This window comes from Mercurialis annua, linkage group LG5, assembly GCF_937616625.2.
Source record: "Mercurialis annua linkage group LG5, ddMerAnnu1.2, whole genome shotgun sequence".
Lineage (NCBI taxonomy): Eukaryota > Viridiplantae > Streptophyta > Magnoliopsida > Malpighiales > Euphorbiaceae > Mercurialis > Mercurialis annua.
The window spans coordinates 9293722-9319266 of NC_065574.1; the positions used below are offsets into that span (position 1 = coordinate 9293722).

At 35.3% G+C, this 25545-nt stretch overlaps 5 protein-coding genes across 32 annotated transcripts; 3 read left to right on the plus strand and 2 right to left on the minus strand.

Annotated features, from left to right (window-relative positions):
- The first annotated feature begins 1481 nt into the window (after positions 1 to 1481).
- Positions 1482 to 8458, plus strand: LOC126681188 (disease resistance-like protein DSC1). Of its 11 annotated transcripts, none has more exons than XM_056106068.1 (9): positions 1482 to 1802; positions 2235 to 2866; positions 2983 to 4087; positions 4194 to 4496; positions 4575 to 5615; positions 5687 to 6554; positions 6741 to 6828; positions 7002 to 7048; positions 7173 to 8458. In XM_056106068.1, exons 2-6 carry the CDS (start codon positions 2388 to 2390, stop codon positions 6245 to 6247), a joined length of 3489 nt encoding a protein of 1162 aa, XP_055962043.1. In that variant the 5' UTR covers positions 1482 to 1802; positions 2235 to 2387; the 3' UTR covers positions 6248 to 6554; positions 6741 to 6828; positions 7002 to 7048; positions 7173 to 8458. The 11 variants fall into 11 exon arrangements, with proteins under 11 accessions (XP_055962043.1, XP_055962040.1, XP_055962046.1 ...); XM_056106065.1 differs by having other exon boundaries at positions 7845 to 8458; XM_056106071.1 differs by having other exon boundaries at positions 6741 to 6823.
- On the minus strand, positions 7121 to 8340 carry LOC126681189 (F-box protein CPR1-like). The gene has a single exon (XM_050376651.2). The coding sequence runs from the start codon at positions 8338 to 8340 to the stop codon at positions 7150 to 7152; it is 1191 nt and encodes a 396-aa protein (XP_050232608.1). The 3' UTR covers positions 7121 to 7149.
- Positions 8459 to 10303: 1845 nt separating the features above from the next.
- LOC126681187 (disease resistance-like protein DSC1) lies at positions 10304 to 25407 on the plus strand. Of its 17 annotated transcripts, XR_008790878.1 has the most exons (11): positions 10304 to 10413; positions 10580 to 11074; positions 11220 to 12309; positions 12434 to 12736; positions 12816 to 13856; positions 13934 to 14508; positions 15252 to 15399; positions 15599 to 15664; positions 15935 to 16033; positions 16684 to 16948; positions 17053 to 17191. XR_008790878.1 is itself a non-coding variant. In XM_056106075.1 (7 exons), exons 2-6 carry the CDS (start codon positions 10593 to 10595, stop codon positions 14489 to 14491), a joined length of 3474 nt encoding a protein of 1157 aa, XP_055962050.1. In that variant the 5' UTR covers positions 10304 to 10413; positions 10580 to 10592; the 3' UTR covers positions 14492 to 14508; positions 25286 to 25407. The 17 variants fall into 17 exon arrangements, 1 of the variants encoding a protein (XP_055962050.1); XR_007641342.2 differs by having other exon boundaries at positions 16684 to 17191; XR_008790870.1 differs by having other exon boundaries at positions 16733 to 17191.
- Positions 17768 to 20505, minus strand: LOC126681191 (mitogen-activated protein kinase kinase kinase 20-like). Its single transcript, XM_050376653.2, has one exon. It carries the CDS (start codon positions 18879 to 18881, stop codon positions 17859 to 17861), a length of 1023 nt encoding a protein of 340 aa, XP_050232610.1. The 5' UTR covers positions 18882 to 20505; the 3' UTR covers positions 17768 to 17858.
- LOC130014730 (disease resistance-like protein DSC1) lies at positions 20739 to 25279 on the plus strand. 2 transcript variants are annotated; one of them, XM_056106077.1, is made up of 6 exons: positions 20739 to 20886; positions 21331 to 21842; positions 21988 to 23077; positions 23204 to 23506; positions 23583 to 24623; positions 24701 to 25279. In XM_056106077.1, the coding sequence occupies exons 2-6, from the start codon at positions 21361 to 21363 to the stop codon at positions 25256 to 25258; spliced, it is 3474 nt and encodes a 1157-aa protein (XP_055962052.1). In that variant the 5' UTR covers positions 20739 to 20886; positions 21331 to 21360; the 3' UTR covers positions 25259 to 25279. The 2 variants fall into 2 exon arrangements, with proteins under 2 accessions (XP_055962052.1, XP_055962051.1); XM_056106076.1 differs by having other exon boundaries at positions 21347 to 21842.
- Positions 25408 to 25545: the final 138 nt, after the last annotated feature.

The following is a 25545-nucleotide window of genomic DNA, read 5'->3' on the forward strand; positions in this document are numbered from 1 at the left end:
TAAATTTAATTTACGTATTCCGAATCTATTAAATCACTTCCCGTGATTTAATAATCTTAAATAGTCAAACCTACTATTATCTTTTGACTATTAAATTTAGTCTTTCCGAATATTTTTCTTAATATTCGAACCCACAAAATATTATTTTTAATATTTTGATTACTCCAATTTGACCTCGTGGCATATTCTAATTACTTAAAATTACGGGGTATTACAGCCGAGGTGGCGGCCGGAGGTGGTGGCCGGACCGGCGGCGGTTGTTGGCCATATGGTCTGATTAAACTGTTTTGGGTTTGGTTAGATTAGACTAGGGTGTTTTGGTTTGATTTTGATTTGGTTAAATTAAGGGTGTTTTGGGGTTTTTGAATATTTTTGGACCTATGATGATGTGGCGCCGTCAAATATTTTTTTTTTTTGCGCCGCCAGCCGCCAAATTTTTTTGTAAGGATATTATCGTCCATAAGTACCGTGAATAAGCGCCGCCACAAAGGTTGGGGGGTTTAGGGAAGCTTTTGAAAGTATAGGGGGTTTACGGAAGTTAAGGGTAAAGGTCGAGGACCGTCGATGATTAGTAGCCTCATCTAGATAAAAAAGTTTTTAACATGCAAACCCAAAAAAACTTCAAATTTTTTTCTTTATATCATAGATTCTTAACATGCAAATAAAAAAATCTTGATAGAATCAAGATTTATCAAAAAGTATCAAAAAAGAACCTATAAAAGCACACCAAACTCCATCTATGGAGTGATTATTTAAAATAAAAACAAACTAAAAATTGAAATTCAAGAAAAGGGTGGTGAAGGAGGTAGTTTTCCCGCGAAAAGGCAAGAAAAGAACAGAATTAATAATATTCAACTACAAACGGAACAAACAGTTGAGCAACCTGAATTAAAAAAAATTGATTTTACAGTGTAATTTTAGAGTAGCTTATTTACTTAAAAAATCCCATCTTAAACTTTTTTTTTATTTATACCATGACCTTGTAAAAAAGTCATTTGTACTCAATTTTGGGTTTTTAGGTTTCATCTCTACCCAAAAGTACTAAAATTGTCTCTTTTCACTTGAAAAAAAGTTTAAAATAATCCTTTAATTTATTTTTATATACTAATTAGACGTATGATATAACCTTGTATTTAATTGTTTTTAAATTTTTCATCCTTTAATTCATTAAATTATCAATTATATTTTTGTATAGGTAGAGATGAAACATAAAAACGCAAAATTGGGTACAAATGACTTTTTTATAAGGTCAGGGTATAAACGAAAAAAAAGTTCAAGATGAGGGTTTTTTAAGTAATTAGGCCTTTTAGAGAATCTGTTGATAATATTTTAACATTATATACATTATGTTCTTTCCGTCTATTAACTTGTTCTATTTATATTTTAATGATACGACCACAATTTTGATTCATTTAAAGTGAAAAATCAAACAAATTTTAAAATTAAGGACCGACTCAAACACCCACTCACATACAAGTAGAGTGCTAACAAAATTTAAGTTTTTACGATTTATTTAAAATTTGTAAATCTATTTCAATTCAATAATTTAATTACGTTTATTTAATTATTGATTCAATACACATCAGAGAAATGTATACTGTTGGTGGAAGCCAATTTTTTAGATTTTGTCATTGTTGTAATAGAATAATTTCATAAGAAATACCGTTGTGATAAAGTTAAATTAGAATAATTTAGTATAATAAAATGTAAATTGTGTGTGCAATTTCGTATTAAAAGAGGAAGCAATGAATTGAGAAATGAGTTGAGAATCGCAAGAAAGTTGCATTTTCATCCAATTTCAGGTAACTTAAGCTTTTTTTTCCTTGTGTTTTGTTATACTGTGCTTCAATTCAACCATTTTTCTTTAGGAACTTGTTCAAAGCACTGAATTTCACCTTTTAATTTGCTGATTATTTCTCTGACAAAAATGATTTCTTGAGTAGAACTCCATTTTATTTCACATGTAATTATAATGCATAGAATTATGTAATTGATTATACCAATATAGCCGCCGAGTTTAGTATAGATCATGATGGATATTAGACTTATTATATCCTTCATTTTGATCATCTCTGGTTGTTGGTAGGGGTAGAGTTCAAACAATTTCCTTCACTTCTTTCGACAATAGAGTAATCGTAAATAATAGCCTGTTCCGTGATTATATAGACCTTGTCGCTGCTACCTTTGAATCATATGCCTGATAAGGCAACATTGGCCAATCTTTGTGTACACAGTTTTTGATCATTGGAGCGTCGGAGTCATTCAATTATGGGTAGTATTCGCCAGCTGAATATTCATTTGCAAACTGAACATCAATCATTGGTGGAAGTGAAGGACAAAGCTTACTTGGAAATGCACTAATTAATACCCTCCTGTCTTACTTAGTCATGGCTGCTTCTTCCTCTTCTCGCTCTGCCAAGCAATGGAAGTATGAAGTTTTCTTGAGCTTCAGAAGTGAAGACGCTTGCAATTATTTTACCAGCCGTCTCTATTCTGCTTTGCGTCGTAAATTCATAAATACCTATGGTGATGATAAACTTATCAGAGGAGGAAAAGAGATAACATTAGAGCTTTTGGAAGTGATTGAAGAGTCAAAGATTGCTGTAATTGTTTTCTCCAAACACTTTGCTTCTTCAACAGTATGCTTGGATGAAGTGGTTAAGATAATTGAATGCAGTGAAACTCATGGACAAATAGTCGTGCCAGTGTTTCTCCAGGTAGATCTGTTCGATGTGGGGAACCAAACTGGGAGTTTTGAGTCAGCTTTTGTTAAACATGAAATCGACAATTTTGACAGGGTTCAGAAGTGGAAGGCTGCCTTGTCCAAAGCAGCTAAAATTGCAGGATGGAACTCCAAGCTCACCAGGTAATTCTGAATTTCCCTTTTGTATATATATTTTGGCTTGTGAACTGCAATTTGCTAATTGATTATCTGCATTACACATGCTTTAAATTAATTATGTTTATTCTTAAATTGGGTAGGATAGAGGCCTGGCTTGTTGAAGATATTGTAGAAGATATTATGAAAAAGTTGAGCCAATGTCCATATGATTCAGAGTGCTTGGTGGGAATGAATTCCCGCATTCATGAGATCACACAAATATTGTCCAATGAGTCAAAAGATGTCCGCATTTTAGGAATTTGGGGAATGGGTGGCATAGGTAAAACAACCCTTGCCAAAGCTGTTTTCAAGAAGATAGCATGTCGATTTGAAAGCTGCTGCTTTCTTGAAAATGTCAAGGACACTTATGAAAGAGATGGTGGTTATTACTTATTAAAGGAACTTTTTTTTCAAATATCAGGGGAAAAAGGTATCGGTATAAGCATTTCTAATATTCTGCACTCTCCTTCTATCAAAAGAAAGGTTAATAAAAAGGTCTTGATTGTTGTGGATGATGTGAATAGAACACAACACTTCGAATTTTTTGAAAAGAATCGCTGTTTTTTCGGCAAAGGAAGCAGAATTCTTGTAACCAGCAGAGACAAACAAACGCTTTTGAGCAGTGTCGATGACATATACGAAGTTAAGAAATTACATTTGTTTGACGCTCTAACACTTTTGAGGCAGAATGCCTTTAAGAAAACCTCTCTAGTAGAAGATTATTGGCATTTATCCTCTCTGTATGTTAAGTATGCTAATAGCAATCCCTTGGCTCTAAAAGTCTTAGGCTCCTTTTTATCTGACAAAAATAAAAGAGAATGGAACTGTGTTCTGGATAACCTGGCAAGGATTCCTATTAGAGGTGTTCAAGATGTCCTGAGAATTAGTTACGATAGCCTTGATGATGATGAAAAGGATATCTTTCTTTACATTGCATGTTTTTTTAGAGGACATAGTAGTGAAGAGGTGACAAGAATCCTTAGATGTTGTGGCTTGAATGTAAATATTGGATTATGTGTTCTCATGGATAAATCTCTTATAGAGTGGAAAACTTCCGGTAACATACAAATGCACGACTTGCTGCAAGAAATGGGGAAGGAAATAGTTCTCCAAGAGTCTAGAGAGCCATCCAAAAGGAGCAGATTATGGGATCATGAAGATATTGTTAGTGTGCTCACAAAAAATAATGTAAGATTTAAGTACTTTGTAAGTGTTTTTTTTACCTTATTATTCATTTTGAAATTTGGTTGAAGTTCTGGTGTCAAAATATTAAATGATATGACATTCTCTTATGCGTGTTTTCTGTTGGCAGGCAACTGATGCAATTGAAGCAATATTTCTGAACATGTCCAAAATTGAAGCCATAGACTTAAATCCAGATGTTTTTAAGGGAATGCCTCGTTTAAAATTACTTTCATTCTCCTATGGGTCTGAAACAGAAACAGGTGATAAGGTGCACCTTTCTAAAGGCCTGCAACTTTTCCCCAACGAGTTGCGATATTTGTACTGGCATGGGTACCCATTGGAAACTCTGCCGCGCAATTTCCATCAACTGAAAATTGCAGAGCTTCATTTGCCTTACAGCAAACTGAAAATGCCCCCAAGTGGAGACATGGTCTGTCTCATTATCACAAACTTCAATTTTTGGCTGTTTTATCTTCTTTTATAATTTGATTCCTTTGTTTAACCACAGATTAAAAGCTTGCAATTCATTGACCTCCATCACTCCATCTGCATTTTCAAAGTTCCAGAGCTTACACTGGCTACAAATCTTGTTCTGCTAAAAGTGTCTGGTTGTGAAAGATTGAGAAATTTTCCCAGTACAATTGGTTTGATGTCTCTTGAAGCTCTAGACCTTTCCGGTTGCTTGAGACTTGATGCATTTCCAGAGGTTTCAAGGAACCTAAAATGTCTAGTTTTAAGTAACACAGCAATAAAAGAAGTACCAGCATCACTCGGCTCCCTCAGCAGGCTGGCTATTTTGAAATTGGAATGTTGCATGAATCTTGAAACTCTCCCAAGCAGCATGTGTAACTTGAAATCTCTTGAATTTCTTGACGTATCTGGCTGCTCACGCCTAAAGCAATTCCCAGAAATCTCGGAGATCATGGATCATTTTCAGTTTCTTTATCTGGAAGGAACAGCAATTGAAGAGCTACCGTCATCAATTGATAATCTAAAAGCTCTTAGTTCACTGAAACTTAGGAATTGCAGAAAACTTGCTTATCTTCCGGAAACCCTCGGTAACTTAAAATCTCTTGATATGTTACATCTTCAAAATTGCAGAAAACTTGGAAATATGCCAGCAAGTTTAACAGTTTCTTCGAGTATACAAGCCAGTGGATGTTATATGTTAAAATCAGTTTCTGAGCTGAGTAGTTTATCCTCGATATGGAAACTAGACCTTAGCAATAACAGATTTGAGTCACTTCCTGGAAGCATACAACAACTGCACCAATTGTGGGAACTCGACATAAGTTTCTGTGATAGGCTAAAATCGTTGTTACATCTTCCTTGGTCTCTACAGTACTTAAATGCTCATGACTGCAGATCATTAGAAAATGTATCAGCCCCTATACCCTTCTTTGGATTTGACGACGATATGAGCTCTTATATTGAAGAAAAGAAATTTGAATTTACTAATTGCGTGAAATTGAATCCAAACAAATCGTGGGGCAAGGTTTTGGCAGAAGTGGAGAATAGGCTTCAACGATCAGCTAGTGCGCTTAACAAAGTAAAGATAATTTCCCCTTCTCTTCTCATTTCAATTTGTCATTGAAATTCACCATTTTTTTATTGTTGCAGTTTGATAGGAGATACGATACTAGAAGGATGATCATGTATTATGGAAATGAAATTCCACAGTGGTTCACATATACAAGCATGGGTAATTCAATTAAGATCCCATATTGTAAACATTCTGAAGATTGCTTGTTTTGTTGGGAAAAGGCTGCACTATGCTGTGTTATCGCATTTCCGGATAATTATCACATGAATCCTGACAGCTTGCTGGAAATTGAATGCAGCTTGTCAAACTATGACAAGGAGTCTTTCACATTCAGGACTTATAGATCCACTGCATTTGAGTATGTGTCGGAGCACGTAGCCTTATGTTACCCTGTCACGGCTCCACGGCGTAAATATGGCACGGGAGAGTGTCCTTGGTTAGAAATAAAGATATATGGTGAAAATGAACTTCTGGAGGTGAGCAAGTGTGGAATATATCCTCTATGCAGCTGTACACAGAAATGCAGGCTATTGCCATTGGAAGAGAATGACAATGAAAAACAAGGAGATGGCCATTGGAACACCAACGGAAGGGAAAAGGAAGAGGAACCACCTTTTAAAATACTAAAACAAGCCTAGTTTCTCACTATTACACTTGCTGGGGTTTGGTAAAAATATTGATTTTTTTTCTGTAATTTCATTCTATTTTACATGTAACAATCAAGTCCAAATTGTTATCATACCATAGAAATACCTATAATTCTATTTTTCGATGCACGTGGAAATCAAATTTCTTATTTGGCTCTCAAAAATTGTATGGATTTAGATTTGAGTCAAATCCAAAACAATTTGCAGATTTTGTGATTATGAGGAGCAACGGTCAAAGTGTGTACTACTTTTGTGTTACTGGTGATTATGCTACCATAGCCATCTCACATGTTTTAAGGTAACGGGTATGCTCCTATTTACTTCCTTAAAATTTTTAATTTTATTTATAGATTCTCTTGCATCTTTTGCAACTTATTTTGGATGTTGAACTGTGTTTCAGAGCTGAAGCGCATTCACCAATTTTTTAGCTTGCTGGAAATTGAATGAAGCTCATCTTACTGACCATTTTATGGTTATTACGCAGGCTCTTGGATTCCCAAGCCACGGTTTGCACGTATATCTCTAATTCTTGCTACGGATTGAAGCAAATTGTCGGAAAAACAGTGGGTTAGGTACCTCTGAGTTCTGTTGCTTACTTTTGTCATGGTCATTTCGAGACGTGTTGAATTTTTCTGTAAAACCTTTCTTGATGCAATTTCAAGACAGTTGAAATATTATCAATTGTACTACTTATGGTTGAAAAATCCTCATTTGATTTTTATTTTTTCAATTTCACTACTTGCAGAATGCATTCAGGAAAGCACAGGCCGGATTGAAACCAAGCTAATAAAGGTGAGTGACATTCCACATAATCACATCATCAGTACCTTTATCAAAGTATTATAACAAAATAATGTATTATCATTAACTAAAAAGAAAAAAATTGCTCATAATTAATTAGGATTGAGATTGACAGGAACAAGGCTTCTTACGCATATAAATGAATAATCCCATTTGATCCAACCTCCTAATATCTCAATTCTCCGAATGCGTTTGTCGGGCTCATACGGAGATGTTTGATTCTCCTCCTCCTCTTTTAGGTCATAGTCGAATAAGTTACAGCTATTAACATCCAATAAGAGTTTATCGCCAGTTTTTGAATACCCTATAGGCTTAACATGTGATGTTAATAAACTTTTCAAACATAGATTCGGTTTGTATGTGGAGAATATTCTAATCCATGATTCAATAATTCCATATTCCTTCATCACCCAAATCTCAACTAGAAACTCACGTTCGTCATCGGTGCTCATACTGAGGCATCCTCCCACTTCCCCTAATTCTACAAGCAAATATTCCTCATGCTTTAATACATCAGGAATCGGCACTGCACGAAATCTTTCGTCTTCCAAATTGAAAGAAACGATCAGCCGATCTTTAATATCATCTGGTTCCGAAACAATCCAGTGCAAACAAGAGCCAACAAGAGTACCCCAATTTCTTTTATCATCCCCACGTACTTTATAAGGGAAGTCTTGGATCCTTCTAGAAAAATTATGTTTTACGCTATAAACCATAACTCTAGATCGATTTCGACTCTTGTTGTTGATTGTCCGGATCCTGATGACCTTGTAATCGTCGCTTACAGGATCATAGCCGAATCCATCAAGAAGATAATCAGAGCTACGAATTTTACGATCCGATCCCCAAAAATTAGGTAGCTTTTGTTGCTTTTTGGTTGATGGATTCCATAGTGACATGCCTTGATCAGGATGGTACAATGCGATCAAGCCATTGCAAGAACCAAATATAACAAGATTTCTCAAGTGATCATCATAATTAGGTTCAATACCCTGAAACACAGAGAAAATATGTTCAAATTCTACTAGCTGGTGGTCCGGACAATCTAAATTCATCGTATAGGTTTTATTGTTTCGCCATCTACACGGTTGTAAGTCCGTTTGAGCAATGATGAGGCTACGATTGGTGTTTGTATTTTTAGAATTCGAGAGATGAAAGTTTATGAAATCGCGGCTGTCAATTAAAGAACAATATGCTTTTGATAAGCACCTAAAGCGAAGAAGAGACTTAACAGGTAAGTACTTTAGTATGTCATACGTAATATCAGATGGTATTTCTGACATTGTTGTAGTTCAACGATGAAGCAGGCAGATTTAGGGTTTTATATGGTGATGGATATATACTTCTCACTGTAATGGCTTTGGTTTGGAAATAAAAATTGTTTTCTTTTTATGCACTCAATTCAAATTGTTTTTACTGGTTTGGATTTTGTTTTATTTTTACCTGTTCAGGTAAACGAGTCAACTTCGGCTACTTAATTGAGTGATAAGGATTAAGGAATATGAATTAAAGTTCAATTAGGAGACATATTTTAACTTTTGATTTAGGGTCTCCTAACACTTCCTTCATCCAATCTAATAGAGAATATCTTCTTTGTATATTGTTTAAGAAAGTTCATTAAATAATGTGTATCTATTTATTTTTATAACCTTAGTTACATTAATACATCGCATTTCTCAATAAATCTTTACTAATCAAGAAGTTTTAATAAAAGAGAATTAAAAGGAAAATTTAAGATAAACAATTATCAATTAAAATGAGACCCTCTAATAAGAAATTGTTTTCAATTAGATTGGGATAAAAGGAATACAAAATTCTTGCTTATCCATTATTATATAATACCCCCTCCGTACATAAAAAAATAGGATATTTTTATTAAAAAAAACGTTAATTAGATAAATATTTAAAATATTTTTAATTGAATCGGTTTTAGTCAACTAAATTACATTGATAATGGTTTTGATAACAACAATGATTAATGCTTTTTGATAATGTCAATATGAAAAATAATTTTATAATGTGTACTTTATGAGTAATTTTAAATTAATAAAAATATATCGAAAAGAGGAATATTATTTAATAAGAATATTATAAATAGTTAGTATTTCTAACTAAACAAATTAAAGTTTTTAATATTTGTGTAAAACAAACAAGCCTATTTTTTATGAACGGAGGGAGTAAGTCGTATATCTATACAATTGTGAGGGATCGATTTTAGCCAATCACTTTTGTTTTTCAACAAAAATTAATATTTTTTGATTTGTTTCAATTATGATCTTTTTGTATTTTATATTCTAATTTTGACAAATATTTTTTAAAAATTTGCCATCATGAATTAATTCTTTTACGAAAAGAGAGTGGCAATCGAAAGCACATCGTACTATAGACATTAATTATTGTGATTATAGCCTTCAATGACGAACAAAGGGTCAACACGTCTCCCTGAACTTGTGACACATGGTTATCTAATTTAAATTATATGTTTTAAGCAACTAACCCCAAAATTCTTTATTTTTGGATCAAATAACCCCATAATTTATATTTTTATTTCAAAAAATAGATTTAGGTAATTATATCGCAACAATTAGGGAAATATCTATTTACTTGCATCCCTCATCTTTGAGTTGTATTTTACGCCTTTTAAAAATATAATTATGGATTATTTGACCCAAAAATGAAAAATTTTGGGTTAATTGCTAAAAAAAATATAAATTGAGTTAAATGACCCCGTATCATAAATTTAGGGGGCACATTAACCCTTTGTTCTAACCTCTTTTCCCCATAGATAATATCTTTGAGATGCTTTCAGTTAATAAATCATTGACGACAATTTTTTTTATTAAATAGGTTATAACCATACTCAATGAAGACGTTAATATTATAATAAAAGGTAGGGTTAATGAAAAAAGTTTAAAAAGGTTCTCAAATATTGATATGATATACAAACTATTAAAATTAGGAGGATTAAATTATTATTTAAAAATTATAATTTAAAGGCTAGTAATTTAGAGGCTAGAGTTCAACTTTAAGTCAATCGTAATTGACATAATAAAAATTAGAAATTGTTTTATTTTTTTTATTTCATTCAGGACATTTTATTTCACTTTTAAGGTAAAAAAGGAAAGAGGGAATTTGATACGATTTGGCATAATTGTTAGCCCACTTTTATAAATTTGAACTTTTTTGATATTTTGCGACAAGTTAAGGGGTAAATTGATCCTTTATTCCCTTGAAGTCAAATTAGCTGAAAGTTTGGTTCCGCAAATGGTAATAGAACGCCACTGAAGAAAAAGGCTGAATTGGCAGCAGCAGCGGCTTCGTCACCGCCAACTGTCGCTGAATCGGTCCCGTTTCAGGTAACTGAAGAAGCTTTTATTTGTGTGTGATCTGCTAGTTTAATAAATTCAGTTCAGGATTGTTTTTTGGAGGCAATTATTTTGCTATGGTGTGCTTCAACCAAGCTTGTTGAATGGTAGGGTTAGGGTACTGAATTTCACCTTTTGCTGATTATTTCATTTCTAGTTTTTATATAGTCATGGCTGCTTCTTCCTCGGCTTCTCACTCTCCCAAGCAATGGAAGTATGAAGTTTTCTTGAGCTTCAGAGGTCAAGGCGCTTGCAATTATTTTACCAGCCGTCTCTATTCGTCTATGCGTCGTAAATTTATAAATACCTATGGAGATGATAAACTTATCAGAGGAGGAAAAGAGATAACATTAGAGCTTTTGGAAGTGATTGAAGAGTCAAAGATTGCTGTAATTGTTTTCTCCAAAGACTTTGCTTCTTCAACATTATGCTTGGATGAAGTGGTTCAGATAATTAAATGCAGTGAAACTCATGGACAGATAGTCGTACCGGTGTTCTTCCAGGTAGATCCGTTGGACGTGGAGAACCAAACTGGGAGTTTCGAGTCAGCTTTTGTTAAACATGAAATCCACAATTTTGACAGGGTGCAGAAGTGGAAGGCTGCTTTGTCCAAAGCGGCTAAAATTGCAGGATGGAACTCCATGCTCCACGAGTAATTCTTAAATCCCTTTTTGTATATATTTTATCTTCTGAATTGCAATTTACCGTAGGTTCATCACATAACATCTTATTGTTAATTGATTATCTGCATTACTCATGCTTTAAACTTAAAGGGTGCTTATTCTTATATTGGGCAGGATAGACGCCTGGCTTGTTTATAAAATTGTAGAAGATATTATGAAAAAATTGAACCAATGTCCATATAATCCAGAGTGCTTGGTGGGAATTAATTCACGCATTGATGAAATCACAAAACTACTTTCCAATGAGTCAAAAGATGTCCGCATATTAGGACTTTGGGGAATGGGCGGCATAGGCAAAACAACCCTTGCCAAAGCTGTTTTCAAGAAGATATCATGTGGATTTGAAAGCTGCTGCTTTCTTGAAAATGTGAAGGACAATTATGAAAGAGATGGTGGTTATTACTTATTAAAGGAACTTCTTTTTCAAATTTCAGGAGAAAAATGTGTTGGTATTAGAATTTTTAATATCATGCGCTCTCCTTCTATCAGAAGAAAGATAAATAAAAAGGTCCTGATTGTTGTGGATGATGTGAATAGAACACAACAATTTGAATTTTTTGAAAAGAATCGCTGTTTCTTTGGCAGAGGAAGCCGAATCCTCGTAACCAGCAGAGACAAACAAATGCTTTTGAGCAGTGTCGATGACTTATACGAAGTTGAGGAATTAGATTTATTTGAGGCTCTAACACTTTTGAGGCAGAATGCCTTGAAGAAAATCTCTCCAGTAGAAGATTATTGGTATATATTATCTCTCTATGTTAAATATGCTAATAGAAATCCTTTGGCTCTAAAAGTCTTAGGTTCCTTTTTATCTGGCAAGAACCGAAGAGATTGGAAATGTGTTCTAGATAACCTGAAAAGGAGTCCTATTAGAGGTGTTCAGGATGTCCTGAAAATTAGTTTCGATGACCTTGATGATGATGAAAAGGATATCTTTCTTTATATTGCATGTTTTTTTAGAGGACGTAGTAGTGAAGAGGTGACAAGAATCCTTAGATGCTGTGGCTTGAATGTAGATATTGGGTTATGTGTTCTCATGGATAAATCTCTTATAGAGCTGGAAAAAATTTCTGGCAACATAGAAATGCATGACATGCTGCAACAAATGGGCAAGGAAATTGTTCTCCAAGAATCTAGAGAGCCATCAAAAAGGAGCAGACTATGGGATCATGAAGATATTGTTAGTGTGCTCACAAAAAATAATGTAAGGTTTAAGTACATTTTGACTCTTTTTTTTTACCTTATGATTCATTTTAAAATTTGGTTCAGGTATTGGTGTCAGAATGTTAATGATATGACCTTCTCTTATGCGTGTTTTCTGTTGGCAGGCAACTGATGCAATTGAAGCAATATTCCTGGACATGTCCAAAATTGAAGCGATAGACTTAAATCCAGATGTTTTTAAGGAGATGCCCCATCTAAAATTACTCTCATTTTCCTATGGGTCTGAAACAGATACAGGTGATAAGGTGCGCCTTCCTAAAGGCCTGCAAAGTTTCCCCAGCGAGCTGCGATATTTGTACTGGCATGGGTACCCATTGGAAACTCTGCCACCCAATTTTCATCAGCTGAAAATTGTAGAGCTTCACTTGCCTTACAGCAAACTGAAAATGCCACCAAGCGGAGACATGGTCTGATTCATATCACAAACTTCACTTTCTCATATTGTTCTATACGCTTTTATAATTTGATTTTTTTGTTTAACTGCAGATCAAAAGCTTGCAATTAGTTGACCTCGATCACTCCAGCTGCATTGTCAAAGTTCCAGAGCTTACGTTGGCTGCAAATCTTCTTGTGCTAAAACTGTCTGGTTGTGAAAGAATGAGAAGTTTTCCGAGTACGATTGGTTTAATGTCTCTTGAAGGTCTAGACCTTTCCGGGTGCTTGGGACTCGAGGCATTTCCAGAGGTTTCAAGGAACCTAAAAGCCCTGGTTTTAAGTAATACCGCAATAAAAGAAGTCCCAGCATCACTCGGCTCCCTAAGCAGGCTGGGTTTTTTGAATTTGGAAAGTTGCAGGAATCTTGAAACTCTCCCCAGCAGCATGTGTAACTTGAAATCTCTTGAAATTCTTGACGTATCTGGCTGCTCACGCCTAAAGCAATTCCCAGAAATCTCGGAGACCATGGATCATTTTGAGTCTCTTAATCTGGGAGGAACAGCAATTGAAGAGCTACCGGCATCAATTGATAATCTAAAAGCTCTTAGGTCACTGAAACTTAAAAATTGCAGAAAACTTGCTTATCTTCCAGAAACACTCGGTAACTTAAAATCTCTCGATATGTTACATCTTCAAAATTGCAGAAAACTTGGAAATATGCCAGCAAGTTTAACAGTTTCTTCGAGTATACAAGCTAGTGGATGTTATATGTTAAAATCGGTTTCTGAGCTGAGTAGTTTATCCTCGATATGGAAACTAGACCTTAGCGATAACAGATTTGAGTCACTCCCTGGAAGCATACAACAACTGCACCAATTGTGGGAACTCGACATAAGTTTCTGTGATAGGCTAAAATCGTTGGTACATCTTCCTTGGTCTCTACAGTACTTAAATGCTCATGACTGCAGATCATTAGAAAATGTATCTGCCCCTATACCCTTTTTTGGATTTGACGACGATATGAGCTCTTATATTGAAGAAAAGAAATTTGAATTTACAAATTGCGTGAAATTGGATCCAAACAAATCGTGGGGCAAGGTTCTGGCAGAAGTGGAGAATAGGCTTCAGCGTTCAGCGAGTGTGCTTAATAAAGTAAAGATAAATTTCCCCTTTTCTTGTCATTTCTTTTTGTCGTTGAAATTCTTTTATGTTTAAGTGTTTTGGTGCAGTTTGATAGGAGACACGATACTAGAAGGACGATGATGTATCCTGGAAATGAAATTCCAGAGTGGTTTACTTATACAAGCATGGGAAATTCAATCAAAATCCCATATTGTAAACATTCTGATGATTGCTTGTTTTGTTGGGATAAGGCTGCCCTATGCTGTATTATCACATTTCCGGAAAATTATCACATGAATCCTGACAGCTTGCTGGAAATCCAATGCAACTCGTCAAGCTATGACAAGGAGACTTTCACAATCAGGAGTTATAGATCCACTGCGTCTGTGTATGCGTCGGACCACGTAGTCTTGTGTTACCCTGTCACAGCTCCACGACGTGAATACGGCACGGGAGAGGGTCCTTGGTTTGAAATAGTGATATATGGTGAAGATATTTTGGAGGTGAGCAAGTGTGGAATATACCCTCTATGCAGCTGTACACAGAAATGCAGTCTAATGCCAATGGAAGAGAATGACAATGAAAAACAAGGAGATGCCCACTGGAACACCAATGGTAGGGAAACGGAAGAGGAACCACCATCTAAAAGACCAAAACAAGCCTAGTTTCTCATAAATTACAGGTTCAATCAAAATTGTTATTGTTGTTTCTTAATTTTGGACATAGCTTCTTTATTAGTATTTGGCAGTTAAGGTTTGTTTTTAAGTAAACTAGGTAGATATCTGAAGGGGAATCATTTACATTTTATATAGAATACACACATACATTATCACTAACATCTATGTGGGTGCATTTTGTAGTGCGTCTGCTGTTGGGAAGACTGATAAGATGTTAAGTGAAGTAGAAGAATTAGTTATAGTTAGTTATATTAAATCCTTTTACCGACGAACTTCGCTCGTTCTTGATCGGATCAAAAGGATTAGTTATAGTTACTTATACAATACATCTTCTAAGCTATATTGTACAATGTAGCTGAATTTGTTTGTTGATCTTTTAAATTGATTGTAAATTCATATTGGATTTTGCTCTTTATATTTGTTCAATTGTGTTTGTGTTGGTATTTGTTTGAAAGCTTTTTTTTTTTTTGTATTCCTATCTTCACGGCCAACTTGGATTAGGTTTTGTGATAAATTATTCTAATATTAATGCTGGAATATGTGTTAGTCAATTTGAATTTCCACATATTAGCAGAGTTTATGGAGTTCAGTAGCTCAGCAAACATAAGAATTACAATACAAATGTAAAGATTATGAACATGAGAGTAATAGAGATTAACAAAACCAGAAGTTTTTTTAGTTTAATTGTTTCAGTTTGCATTTAAATTTTATTAGTACTCATTGTGACATGAGATATTTTATTGTGTAGGCCGGGCCGGTATCCGGTGAGGGCAAATCATATTCTTCTTATCTTCCTTTTAATCTCCCTTCATTGAACTTTGGTGGGTCTAAATTAAACAAGCAAGAACATGATTTAATGACACTTCAATTACTTCCTGTTAGATGGGGTAGTAAAGGTTTTATTTCCTAGTGTTTTGCCTTTTCATGTTATACCATTACAAAGTAATTAACTTACAGTAGATTATAACAATGGTATATTTCTTGACATCAGGTAAGGTTATCAACTTACAATATATTTCTTCATGACATTTTTTGATTTTATCTTTCTTTCTATTTTGATGATTAATTATCTTCCTATTTCCACTTATTTTACAGGAAATCCTTTGCTAAATGCATTGGCTAACAATGACTATGGAAAGGCTAAAGTTTTAACTAATGCTGGTTGATAATTTATTATGCACTTTCTTTGTTTTTCATCTACATGTTCGACGTATTGCCTCAAATGAACATAAACTATTATTCCTCCTCTTTTTTCCAAAACAAAGTATAGACATTTTTGATATAGTACCTTTTTCTTATTGAATAATGCTTCTTTCATTAGCATTAGATATATTTTAGCTTTTCTCTGTTTTGGTAGTTGTAGGAAATTATTTAATATCTTTATTTTGTCGTTTTGTTATAGTTAATATGTTGTATGGACTTTTCTCGCAGTGAGGATAATGTATGATAAAGAGAGAGTGGTAGATCAAGAGGCTCCGGATTTATTAGTTATCTATTTGGAAACGCGATCGGTGATGCAAACTTTTCGTTGTAAGTTCATTTGTTTTTGGGTTATGAATATTTTTTTAAAAAGTAAATCAATTAATATTACATTAAATCATTTGAATGTGATGGTAGTAAAGCATTGAAATGTTTAGATCAATTCACTTTACTACTAAGAATACAATTTACAGTTTAGCAGAAACAGCAAACGTTTACTAATGCATTATATGTTCAGTTGATAAGGTTCGTGTTTTAGAGATGGGCTGAGCATTTGTGCATCTTTATATGAATTGATTACCGGTCTCAGCATTATAGTGAGAGTTTTTGGAATTGTTATTGTTTGTTTCCGGACTGGTAGCTTGAAGATCATAAATTTGCAAGATTTTTGACCCTTTTCATCTAGAGAAATCATTATTTTACAGAAAATAATGCATAACGCCGCATACCCATCATTTGCCAACTCTGTTCGTTGGAGAATAGATGTATCGGATCTTGGGCTCAGAATGGAAAACAGTAGACTTGAGCAACCAAGATCAGTAGAAACGTTGTTTGTTTTCTCTCCCTTTTTCTCCCAAATCAAGAATGAAACGCCACAAAAGCTGTCTCCTTTTACATACAAAATTTATTGAGCTAATACGTTTCTTTTATGTTTGACACTTATTTTTATTCTAACTTTGAAATTTCTATATTGTTTCAAGATATTTCTCTGCATCAATGATATGACAGCGAGTTTACATATGGCCGCAGGATTGGGATGGTGGATATGGAAACAAGCAATGATTCAACAAAGAAAGCTCCATTCAGCTTCAGATCTTCCTCCAGTCTCCAGCTCCACGATGTCCGCTCACTATCAGGCTCGACAATCCTCTTGGTAATGGGATTGTTGTTCCAGTTACTGTAGTTTGTTTTAGAGAAGGGAATATTGTGACTCAAAGTATGACTATTCAGATTGGTTATAGAAGGGTTTGGGATATGAAGCTGAGGAAGCCTGAATTGGATCATTCGGAAAAGACTGGTGTTATACATATGATAAATTTTCTTTAAATGTTTTAAAAAGACTTGAATAGGTTGAAACTTTGCATTGAGGGCAGAGATTTATGTTTGATAGACTTGATAACAAAAGAAATCTTCAAAAATTGGATACTCTTTGGACACAAAATCATGGTTCAAAGTTGGGTATGTCAGGAATCTAAGCTTGAATGTAAATGCTTCTACTAATGATAGATGTTCTTACAAATCGCGTTTTCATCACCCATCACGACTTTCCAGCAAATAAGAAATCTTTGAAACTCTCTACTGAAAATGGACTAAGATGACAGCTACAGAATTACACAAGTATACTCTCTTTAAATTTGTGATTAGCATTCTGATTAGTGTATATGCACTGCAAACTGTAAACTCAATCAAACTTCTTGATCCACTTTTAATAACCTGTGTGCTTTCTATATAGGCATCCTGAATTAGGAATAGCATCCTTGCTGGTTGAATCAATTTCTGGATTCATGTGTTTGAATTGTCTAGCACTTGTGTTGTCTGTCAAATGTTTAGTTCCTGATCAGTTTCTATTCATTTATGTCCTCTTGCCATTTTAACTAATACTAAATAATGCTAATATCATAATATCTCTTCTGCTACCTTATGTCCTGCAACTTTACATTCTCTTCTCTTTTTTCACATAGAGTTCCACAAGTACACACAATCAATATACGTTTAAAAAGAATCAAAGCAGAAATAAAAAATTAAAAAACTACAGGCAGTTTATGGTATAAATGGTAATAACTTTAACTAATTTGAATTTACATCAACTTTCTCAAAACTAAACAATTGTTTCTAAATTCTAATATAAGTAATTTGAATTTACTCAGTTCTATGTCTAACAGATATGAGCAGGCCCTTGCTGAACGTAAGTTGCTCTAGTACCAACAACACATTGCCCTATCGAAGAGAAACCATAGTCCAAATTTTCACTGCCTTGTATCTCACTGAATCCTGTCATGAAAGCATGATTCAGTAGCATCCCAGCACTCCACCTAAACCTTTTGTTCTTCGCCAAACATCTTTCCAAGAAGGCTCTCGCATCTCTCGATATGTCACACGGCATTTCAGGAAGTTCGTATCTATCCGCAATCGATGTCATGAGTTCATTAGTCGTCGAATCATAACCGTACCAAAGAGGAGACCCTGTCAGCATCTCATAAACAATGCATCCCAGAGCCCAAATATCACACCCACAGTCTTGAATATCATCAGTAGCCGTCTCAGGAGCCATATACATTAAAGTCCCACCCATGAAATCAGGATCTCCCACTTTCTTGGCCAACCCGAAATCCGCAATCTTGGGCACAAACACACCGCTTTCATCAGTAGAAACAAGAAGCACATTCTCAGGTTTTAAATCGCAATGCACATAGCCATGCCTGTGAATCTCATAAATACCTTCAAGAATACACTTTGTAAATCTTTTAACATCCAATTCAGGCAATCCACCGCCATACGAATACGATCGCTCTATATGACTAGAGAGTGTTCCACCAGAGGCGTACTCTAATAAAAGATTGTGAAAAGTTTCACCTTTGCTGTTGGAAGTAGTTTCCTCACCGTAGCATTGAAGGACATAAGGAGACGACCCGTCAAGATGGTCGAAAATCTGCTTTTCTTTGAGCAGCGAACTTGACTTGGATACCACGGCAGATTTGACGGCCATAGTTACAGGACGCATTAGATTTCTTGATTTGGGTTTCTTGGATATGGCCAAGTAAACAGAGGCATAGCCTCCTTCTCCCAGTAATTCTCTTCTCCACCATGTTGCTCCGCTGTTGTCATAAGCCTTGTTTTGTTGATGTTCTCCAAGTTCAGTACTCGCCAAGATTCTCTTTCTCTTCAAGATGATCTTCATATTTGGATTTTAGGGTAAGAAGGTGTAGTTAAGAGTGAAGAGAGTGGGGTGGTATTTATAATAGAAAGAATGCAGTCAAACTCAAAATTAGAAGATAGATATAGTGTTTAACTAGGAATACTAGTTGGTGTAGGATTCTGAATCCCCAATATACGAAGTAGTCTTGATGGCTCTATAACTTAATTAGGACTTTGTTTGATATTTTGTTGTAAAAATCAAATACTCCAACACTTGACTTTCACGCCAAGAAACAAATTTAGGGTTTGTCATGCCATTTTGAACTTCTGGTGTCTGCAATTGGACATTCTTAACTCTAAACTGACTCAAATCTCTTTTGATAACTTGCATGCTATCTTGAATTAGGAATTGGCTCAGATTCTTATAATGCACAGAGTATCTCTGTTTTGACAATACCCTCTTGAAAGAAAAAAAATGCAAACCTCATACTGCTGCTGCTGCTCTGATAACAAAAGAGTTGGTTCTATGTGATTATATATTAAAAACATGCACTTGAATACATTCATCTGTTTCATCAGAAAAATAGGAATTCTGAGAAGACTAACATATATACCCAAACTATAAAACTACAATAAGCCATTAGGTCTCTGCTTATTATATATCAAAACTCTCATAAACTCAACTAGCAGATGACCTGATTAACTAATCTCATCTGCCAAATTAACAATCAGAATTACTAAAATAATAACCTGCGCATAATGCCACTAATTATACAGTCATTATGATCAAATTAAATCCAGAAATTACAGTTCACGTTTCACTCTCAAAATCAACCATTTGCTCAGTTACGGTTATCTTCAGCAGCAGCAATTTGAAGAACATTTGGTCGAGGCCTCAGAGAAATCAGGAGGACAACCAGACCCGGAAGTTACAAGATTCAATTCAAGAACCATACTGATTTTAAACTAAACAAGTAATGAACTCCCAAGAATCTGATTTCTTGAAAAATCTCCAAGAAACAATTAAATTACAAGATTCCACCATACTGATTTTAACTTTGACAATTAATGAACTCCCAAGAATCCGAATTCTTGAAAAATCTCCAAGAAACAACTAAAGAAAAATAATTAAAGAATCCAAGAATGTATAAGAAAACCAAGAAACATGATGATCATTAGTACGTACATTGGAAACCCGTAGACTGGAAAGGCCAGCCAATCGCCATGAAACCGAATCTGATCGGAGAAAATGTTGCCATGCTCTGGCACAAATACAACGTACTGATCAGGACCTCTTAATGTTGCTATATAATATCATTTGAGCCAACTGCCTTTGAACATAACATCCACAATATCTTGCACCTTGAAACTCCGATCAGTCAGCAGCAGCGGAAGAGGCCTCATAGTCCACACGGGAACCACTGAAATGAGCGGCGTTGTGAGTTCTTGATCAGCGAAACGGGCCAAGTACTGCACCTTGTAGGTGTGGCCGTCTCCGATTAGTTCAAGAACTTGGCCGGAAAGTACTGTGTATTTCTTATGTTTATCTCAACAATACTGTCCACGCGAAAGAGTTGACGCAGATAATTCATTTTCCCGGAAAGTTCAAAAAGAAAGAAGAAAGAAATTAATGAGTTTTTGAAAATTCATTAATCCCGTGTCCTGATCTTTCGTGACTTTAGGGGCCAATGTGTTCCTATAGATAAACATTAGGGGTTGTTTTGATCCTTTTTCCTAATTATTTAGAAAAAGTAAAATCAAAATTAAAATAAATTTTTTCCATTTCATTAGAGAGGGTGTTTACGGTCTTAGGGGTGAGAGTGGGACTGGGGATTTGATACTATGTAACATAATTGCGGGTTAAATTGATACACATTCGCGCGCTTTTGATATTACATGCGAAGTTGAAGGAGTGAATTAATTAGCTGAAAGTTCCGCAAATGATAAAGTTAAATTAGAATAGTGAGTGCAATTTCATATAGGTTGACTTTTAGTCAGCGTATTAAGAGAATCGCAAAAATTTGAATTGTGTCTTCAACCTATTTCAGGTAACTGTTTCTGTGTTATCTGCTACTTTTATCTGTTTGCCATTGAAATTTTAGTTTTTGGGTTAAACGTTTACGGTACTTAATTTGACCCTTTGCTGATTATTTCTGTGAGAAAAATGAGTTATTAGAAATCAATTGTACCTTTGAGTGATATTCAGAATCAGGTTTATATTGTTTTTGATCATTTGAACTTTGGGGTCATTCATTTCTGGGAAGTAATTGGCAGCGGCTGTTTCAGGTAGCTCAAACATTTCACCTCTTGTTTCCGTTGGTGACTTGGTTCAGGAGTTTATAGACGTATTGCTAAACGTTTCTTTTATGTCTTTATGCCGAGTTGAATATTCATTTGAGAATTGAGCATGAATGATTAATGGAAGTAAAGGATATAACTTAGTTGGAAAATGCACTAGTTTATATCCTCTTGTCTTACTTGTTCATTTATAGTTTTTGTTTTAAGCAGCATCAATCATAGTCATGGCGGATTCTTCCTCGGCTTCTTGCTCTCCCAAGCAATGGAAGTATGAAGTATTCTTGAGCTTCAGAAGTCTAGACGCTTGCAATTATTTTACCAGCCGTCTCTATTCTTCTTTGCTTGATAAATGGATAAGTGTCTATGGTGATGAAAAACTTATCAGAGGAGGAAATGAGATAACATTGGAGCTCTCGGAAGTGATTGAAGAGTCAAAGATTGCTGTAATTATTTTCTCAAAAGACTTTGCTTCTTCAACATTTTGCCTGGATGAAGTAGTTAAGATAATTGAATGCAGTGAAACTCATGGACAGACAGTCGTACCAGTGTTCTTCAAGGTAGATCCGTTGGATGTGGAGAACCAAACCGGGAGTTTCGAGTCAGCTTTTGTTGAACATGAAGTCGACGATTTTGACAAGGTGCAGAAGTGGAAGGCTGCCTTGTTCAAAGCGGCTAAAATTGCAGGATGGAAATCCACGCTCAACCAGTAATTTTGAAATCCCTTTTTGTATATATTTTGGCTTGTGAAATGCAATTTGTCGTCGGTTCATTGCTTGCACGTCTTATTGTTAATTGATTATCTGCATTACTCATGCTTTAAACTCAAGGGTGCTTATTCTTATATTGGACAGGATAGACGCCTGGCTTGTTTATAAAATTGTGGAAGATATTATGAAAAAATTGAGCCAATGTCCTGATAATTCAGAATGCTTGGTGGGAATTAATTCCCGCATTGATGAAATCACACAACTACTGTCCAATGAGTCAAAAGATGTCCGCATATTAGGAATTTGGGGAATGGGCGGCATAGGCAAAACAACCCTTGCCAAAGCTGTTTTCAAGAAGATAGCATGTGGATTTGAAAGCTGCTGCTTTCTTGAAAATGTGAAGCACAGTTATGAAAGAGATGGTGGTCATTACTTATTAAAGGAACTTCTTTTTCAAATTTCAGGGGAAAAATGTGTTGGTATCAGAATTTCTAATTTCCTGCGCTCTCCTTCTATCAGAAGAAAGATTAATAGAAAGGTCCTGATTGTTGTGGATGATGTGAATAGAACACAACAATTTGAACTTTTTGAAAAGAATCGCTGTTTCTTCGGCAAAGGAAGCCGAATCCTCGTAACCAGCAGAGACAAACAAATGCTTTTGAGCAGTGTCGATGACTTATACGAAGTTCAGGAATTAGATTCGTTTGACGCTCTAACACTTTTGAGGCAGAATGCCTTGAAGAGAATCTCTCCAGTAGAAGAGTATTGGCATATATTATCTCTGTATGTTAAAAATGCTTATAGAAATCCTTTGGCTCTAAAAATCCTAGGCTCCTTTTTATCTGGCAAGAACCGAAGAGATTGGAAATGTGTTCTAGATAACCTGAAAAGGAGTCCTATTAGAGGTGTTCAGGATGTCCTGAAAATTAGTTTCGATGACCTTGATGATGATGAAAAGGATATCTTTCTTTATATTGCATGTTTTTTTAGAGGACGGAGTTGTAAAGAGGTGACAAGAATCCTTAGATGCTGTGGCTTGAATGTAGATATTGGGTTATGTGTTCTCATGGATAAATCTCTTATAGAGCTGAAAGCAATTTCTGGAAAAATAGAAATGCATGACATGCTGCAACAGATGGGCAAGGAAATTGTTCTCCAAGAATCTAGAGAGCCATCCAAAAGGAGCAGACTATGGGATCATGAAGATATTGTTAGTGTGCTCACAAAAAATAATGTAAGGTTTAAGTACATTTTAACTCTTTTTTATTTTACCTTATGATTCATTTTAAAATTTGGTTCCGATATTGGTGTCAGAATGTTAATGATATGACATTCTCTTATGCGTGTTTTCTGTTGGCAGGGAACTGATGCAATTGAAGCAATATTCCTGGACATGTCCAGAATTGAAGCCATAGACTTAAATCCAGATGTTTTTAAGGGAATGCCTCATCTAAAATTACTTTCATTTTCCTATGGGTCTGAAACCGAAACTGGTGATAAGGTGCGCCTTTCTAAAGGCCTGCAAAGTTTCCCCAACGAGCTGCGATATTTGTACTGGCATGGGTACCCATTGGATACTCTGCCATCCAATTTCCATCAACTGAAAATTTTAGAGCTTCATTTGCCTTACAGCAAACTGAAAATGCCACCAAACGGAAATATGGTTTGATTCATATCACAAACTTCAATTTCCCATTGTTTTATCATATTTTGTAAATTGATTCTTTTTTTAACTGCAGATCAAAAGCTTGCAATTAGTTGACCTCCATCATTCCAGCGGCATAATCAAAGTTCCAGAGCTTACATTGGCTGCAAATCTTGTTCTGCTAAAACTGTCTGGTTGTGAAAGAATGAGAAGTTTTCCGAGTACACTTGGTTTAATGTCTCTTGAATGTCTAGACCTTTCCGGCTGCTTGGGACTTGAGGCATTTCCGGAGGTTTCGAGGAACCTAAAAGGCCTAGTTTTAAGTTATACGGCCATAAAAGAAGTGCCAGCATCACTCGGCTCCCTCAGCAAGCTGGCTATTTTGAATTTGGAATGTTGCATGAATCTTGAAACTCTCCCCAACAACATGAGTAACTTGAAATCCCTTGAAACTCTTGATGTATCTGGCTGCTCACGCCTAAAACAGTTCCCAGAAATCTCGGAGATCATGGATCATTTTGAGTCTCTTTATCTGGATGGAACAGCAATTGAAGAGCTACCGTCATCGATTGATAATCTAAAAGCTCTTAGTTCACTCAGACTTAAAAATTGCAGAAATCTTGTTTTTCTTCCCGAAAGCCTTGGTAATTTAAAATCTCTTGAAATTTTATATCTTCAGAGTTGCAAAAAACTTACAAGTTTGCCAGCAAATTTAACAGTTTCTACAAGTCTAAAAGCAAGTGGATGTGGTATGTTAAGATCAGTTCCTGAGCTGAGCAGCTTATCCTTGATATCTAAACTAGATCTTAGCAACAACAGATTTGAGTCACTTCCTGGAAGCATTCAACAACTCCACGAACTCCTACAGCTCGACATAAGTTTCTGTGATAGGCTGAAATCGTTGGCACATCTTCCTTGGTCTCTACAGTACTTAAATGCTCACGACTGCAGATCATTAGAACATGTATCTGCCCCTATACCCTTTTTCGGATTTGACGACGATATGAGCTCTTATATTGAAGAAAAGAAATTTGAATTTACTAATTGCGTGAAATTGGATCCAAACAAATCGTGGGGCAAGGTTCTAGCAGAGGTGGAGAATAGGCTTCAACATTCGGCGAATGTGCTTAATAAAGTAAAGACAAATTTCCCCTTTTCTTGTCATTTCTGTTTGTCATTGAAATTCACCATGTTTTAGTTTTTTGGTTGCAGTCTGATAGGAGATACGATACTAGTAGGGTGGTGATGTATCCTGGAAATGAAATTCCAGAGTGGTTTACATATACAAGCATGGGAAATTCAATTAAAATCCCATGCTGTAAACGTTCTGATGATTGCTTGTTTTGTTGGGATAAGGCTGCATTGTGTTGTGTTATCGCATTTCCGGATAATTATCGTGGCGGCTGGCTGCAAATTGAATGCAACTTGTCAAGCTATGACAAGGATACTTTCGACATAAGGAGATATAGTAACACTACGTTTGCGTATATGTCAAACCACGTAGCCTTGTGTTACCCTGTAACAGCTCCACGACGTGAATACGGCACAGGAGAGGGTCCTTGGATAGAAATAAAGATATACTGTGGATTTGATATTTTGGAGGTGAGCAAGTGTGGAATATATCCTCTATGCAGCTGTACACAGAAATGCAGGCTATTGCCATTGGAAGAGAACGACAATGAAAAACAAGGAGATGGCCATTGGAACACCAATGGAAGGGGAACAGAAGAGGAATCCGAACCACCATCCAAAAGACCAAAACAAGCCTAGTTTTCCATTTTGTTAGGACTTTTGCAGTGAGAATAATGTATGATAAAGAGTGTGGTAGATCAAGAGGCTCCGGATTTATAAGTTATTTATCTGGAAACTCGATCGGTTATATAAACTTTTCGTTGTAAGTTCATTTATTTTCGGTTTATGAATATTATTTTTAAAAATTAAATTAATAAATATTATATTAAATCATTTGAATGGTAATATAGCATTGTAAATTCATTCATTTACTACTCAGAAGTCAGAATATAATTTGCAGTTTAGCAGAATAAGCAAACATTCAC

Excerpts from the sequence above, each read along its gene's own strand:
- LOC126681189 (XM_050376651.2), bottom strand. The coding sequence starts at position 8,340 with ATGTCAGAAATACCATCTGATATTACGTATGACATACTAAAGTACTTA.
- LOC126681191 (XM_050376653.2), bottom strand. The coding sequence starts at position 18,881 with ATGAAGATCATCTTGAAGAGAAAGAGAATCTTGGCGAGTACTGAACTT.
- LOC126681188 (XM_056106067.1), top strand. The coding sequence starts at position 2,388 with ATGGCTGCTTCTTCCTCTTCTCGCTCTGCCAAGCAATGGAAGTATGAA. Across the intron at positions 2,867-2,982 it reads TGGAACTCCAAGCTCACCAG|GATAGAGGCCTGGCTTGTTG; the intron begins GTAATTCTGAAT and ends TAAATTGGGTAG. Across the intron at positions 5,616-5,686 it reads CAGCTAGTGCGCTTAACAAA|TTTGATAGGAGATACGATAC; the intron begins GTAAAGATAATT and ends TTATTGTTGCAG.
- LOC126681187 (XM_056106075.1), top strand. The coding sequence starts at position 10,593 with ATGGCTGCTTCTTCCTCGGCTTCTCACTCTCCCAAGCAATGGAAGTAT. Across the intron at positions 12,310-12,433 it reads GTGTGCTCACAAAAAATAAT|GCAACTGATGCAATTGAAGC; the intron begins GTAAGGTTTAAG and ends TTCTGTTGGCAG. Across the intron at positions 13,857-13,933 it reads CAGCGAGTGTGCTTAATAAA|TTTGATAGGAGACACGATAC; the intron begins GTAAAGATAAAT and ends GTTTTGGTGCAG.
- LOC130014730 (XM_056106077.1), top strand. The coding sequence starts at position 21,361 with ATGGCGGATTCTTCCTCGGCTTCTTGCTCTCCCAAGCAATGGAAGTAT. Across the intron at positions 23,078-23,203 it reads GTGTGCTCACAAAAAATAAT|GGAACTGATGCAATTGAAGC; the intron begins GTAAGGTTTAAG and ends TTCTGTTGGCAG. Across the intron at positions 23,507-23,582 it reads TGCCACCAAACGGAAATATG|ATCAAAAGCTTGCAATTAGT; the intron begins GTTTGATTCATA and ends TTTTAACTGCAG.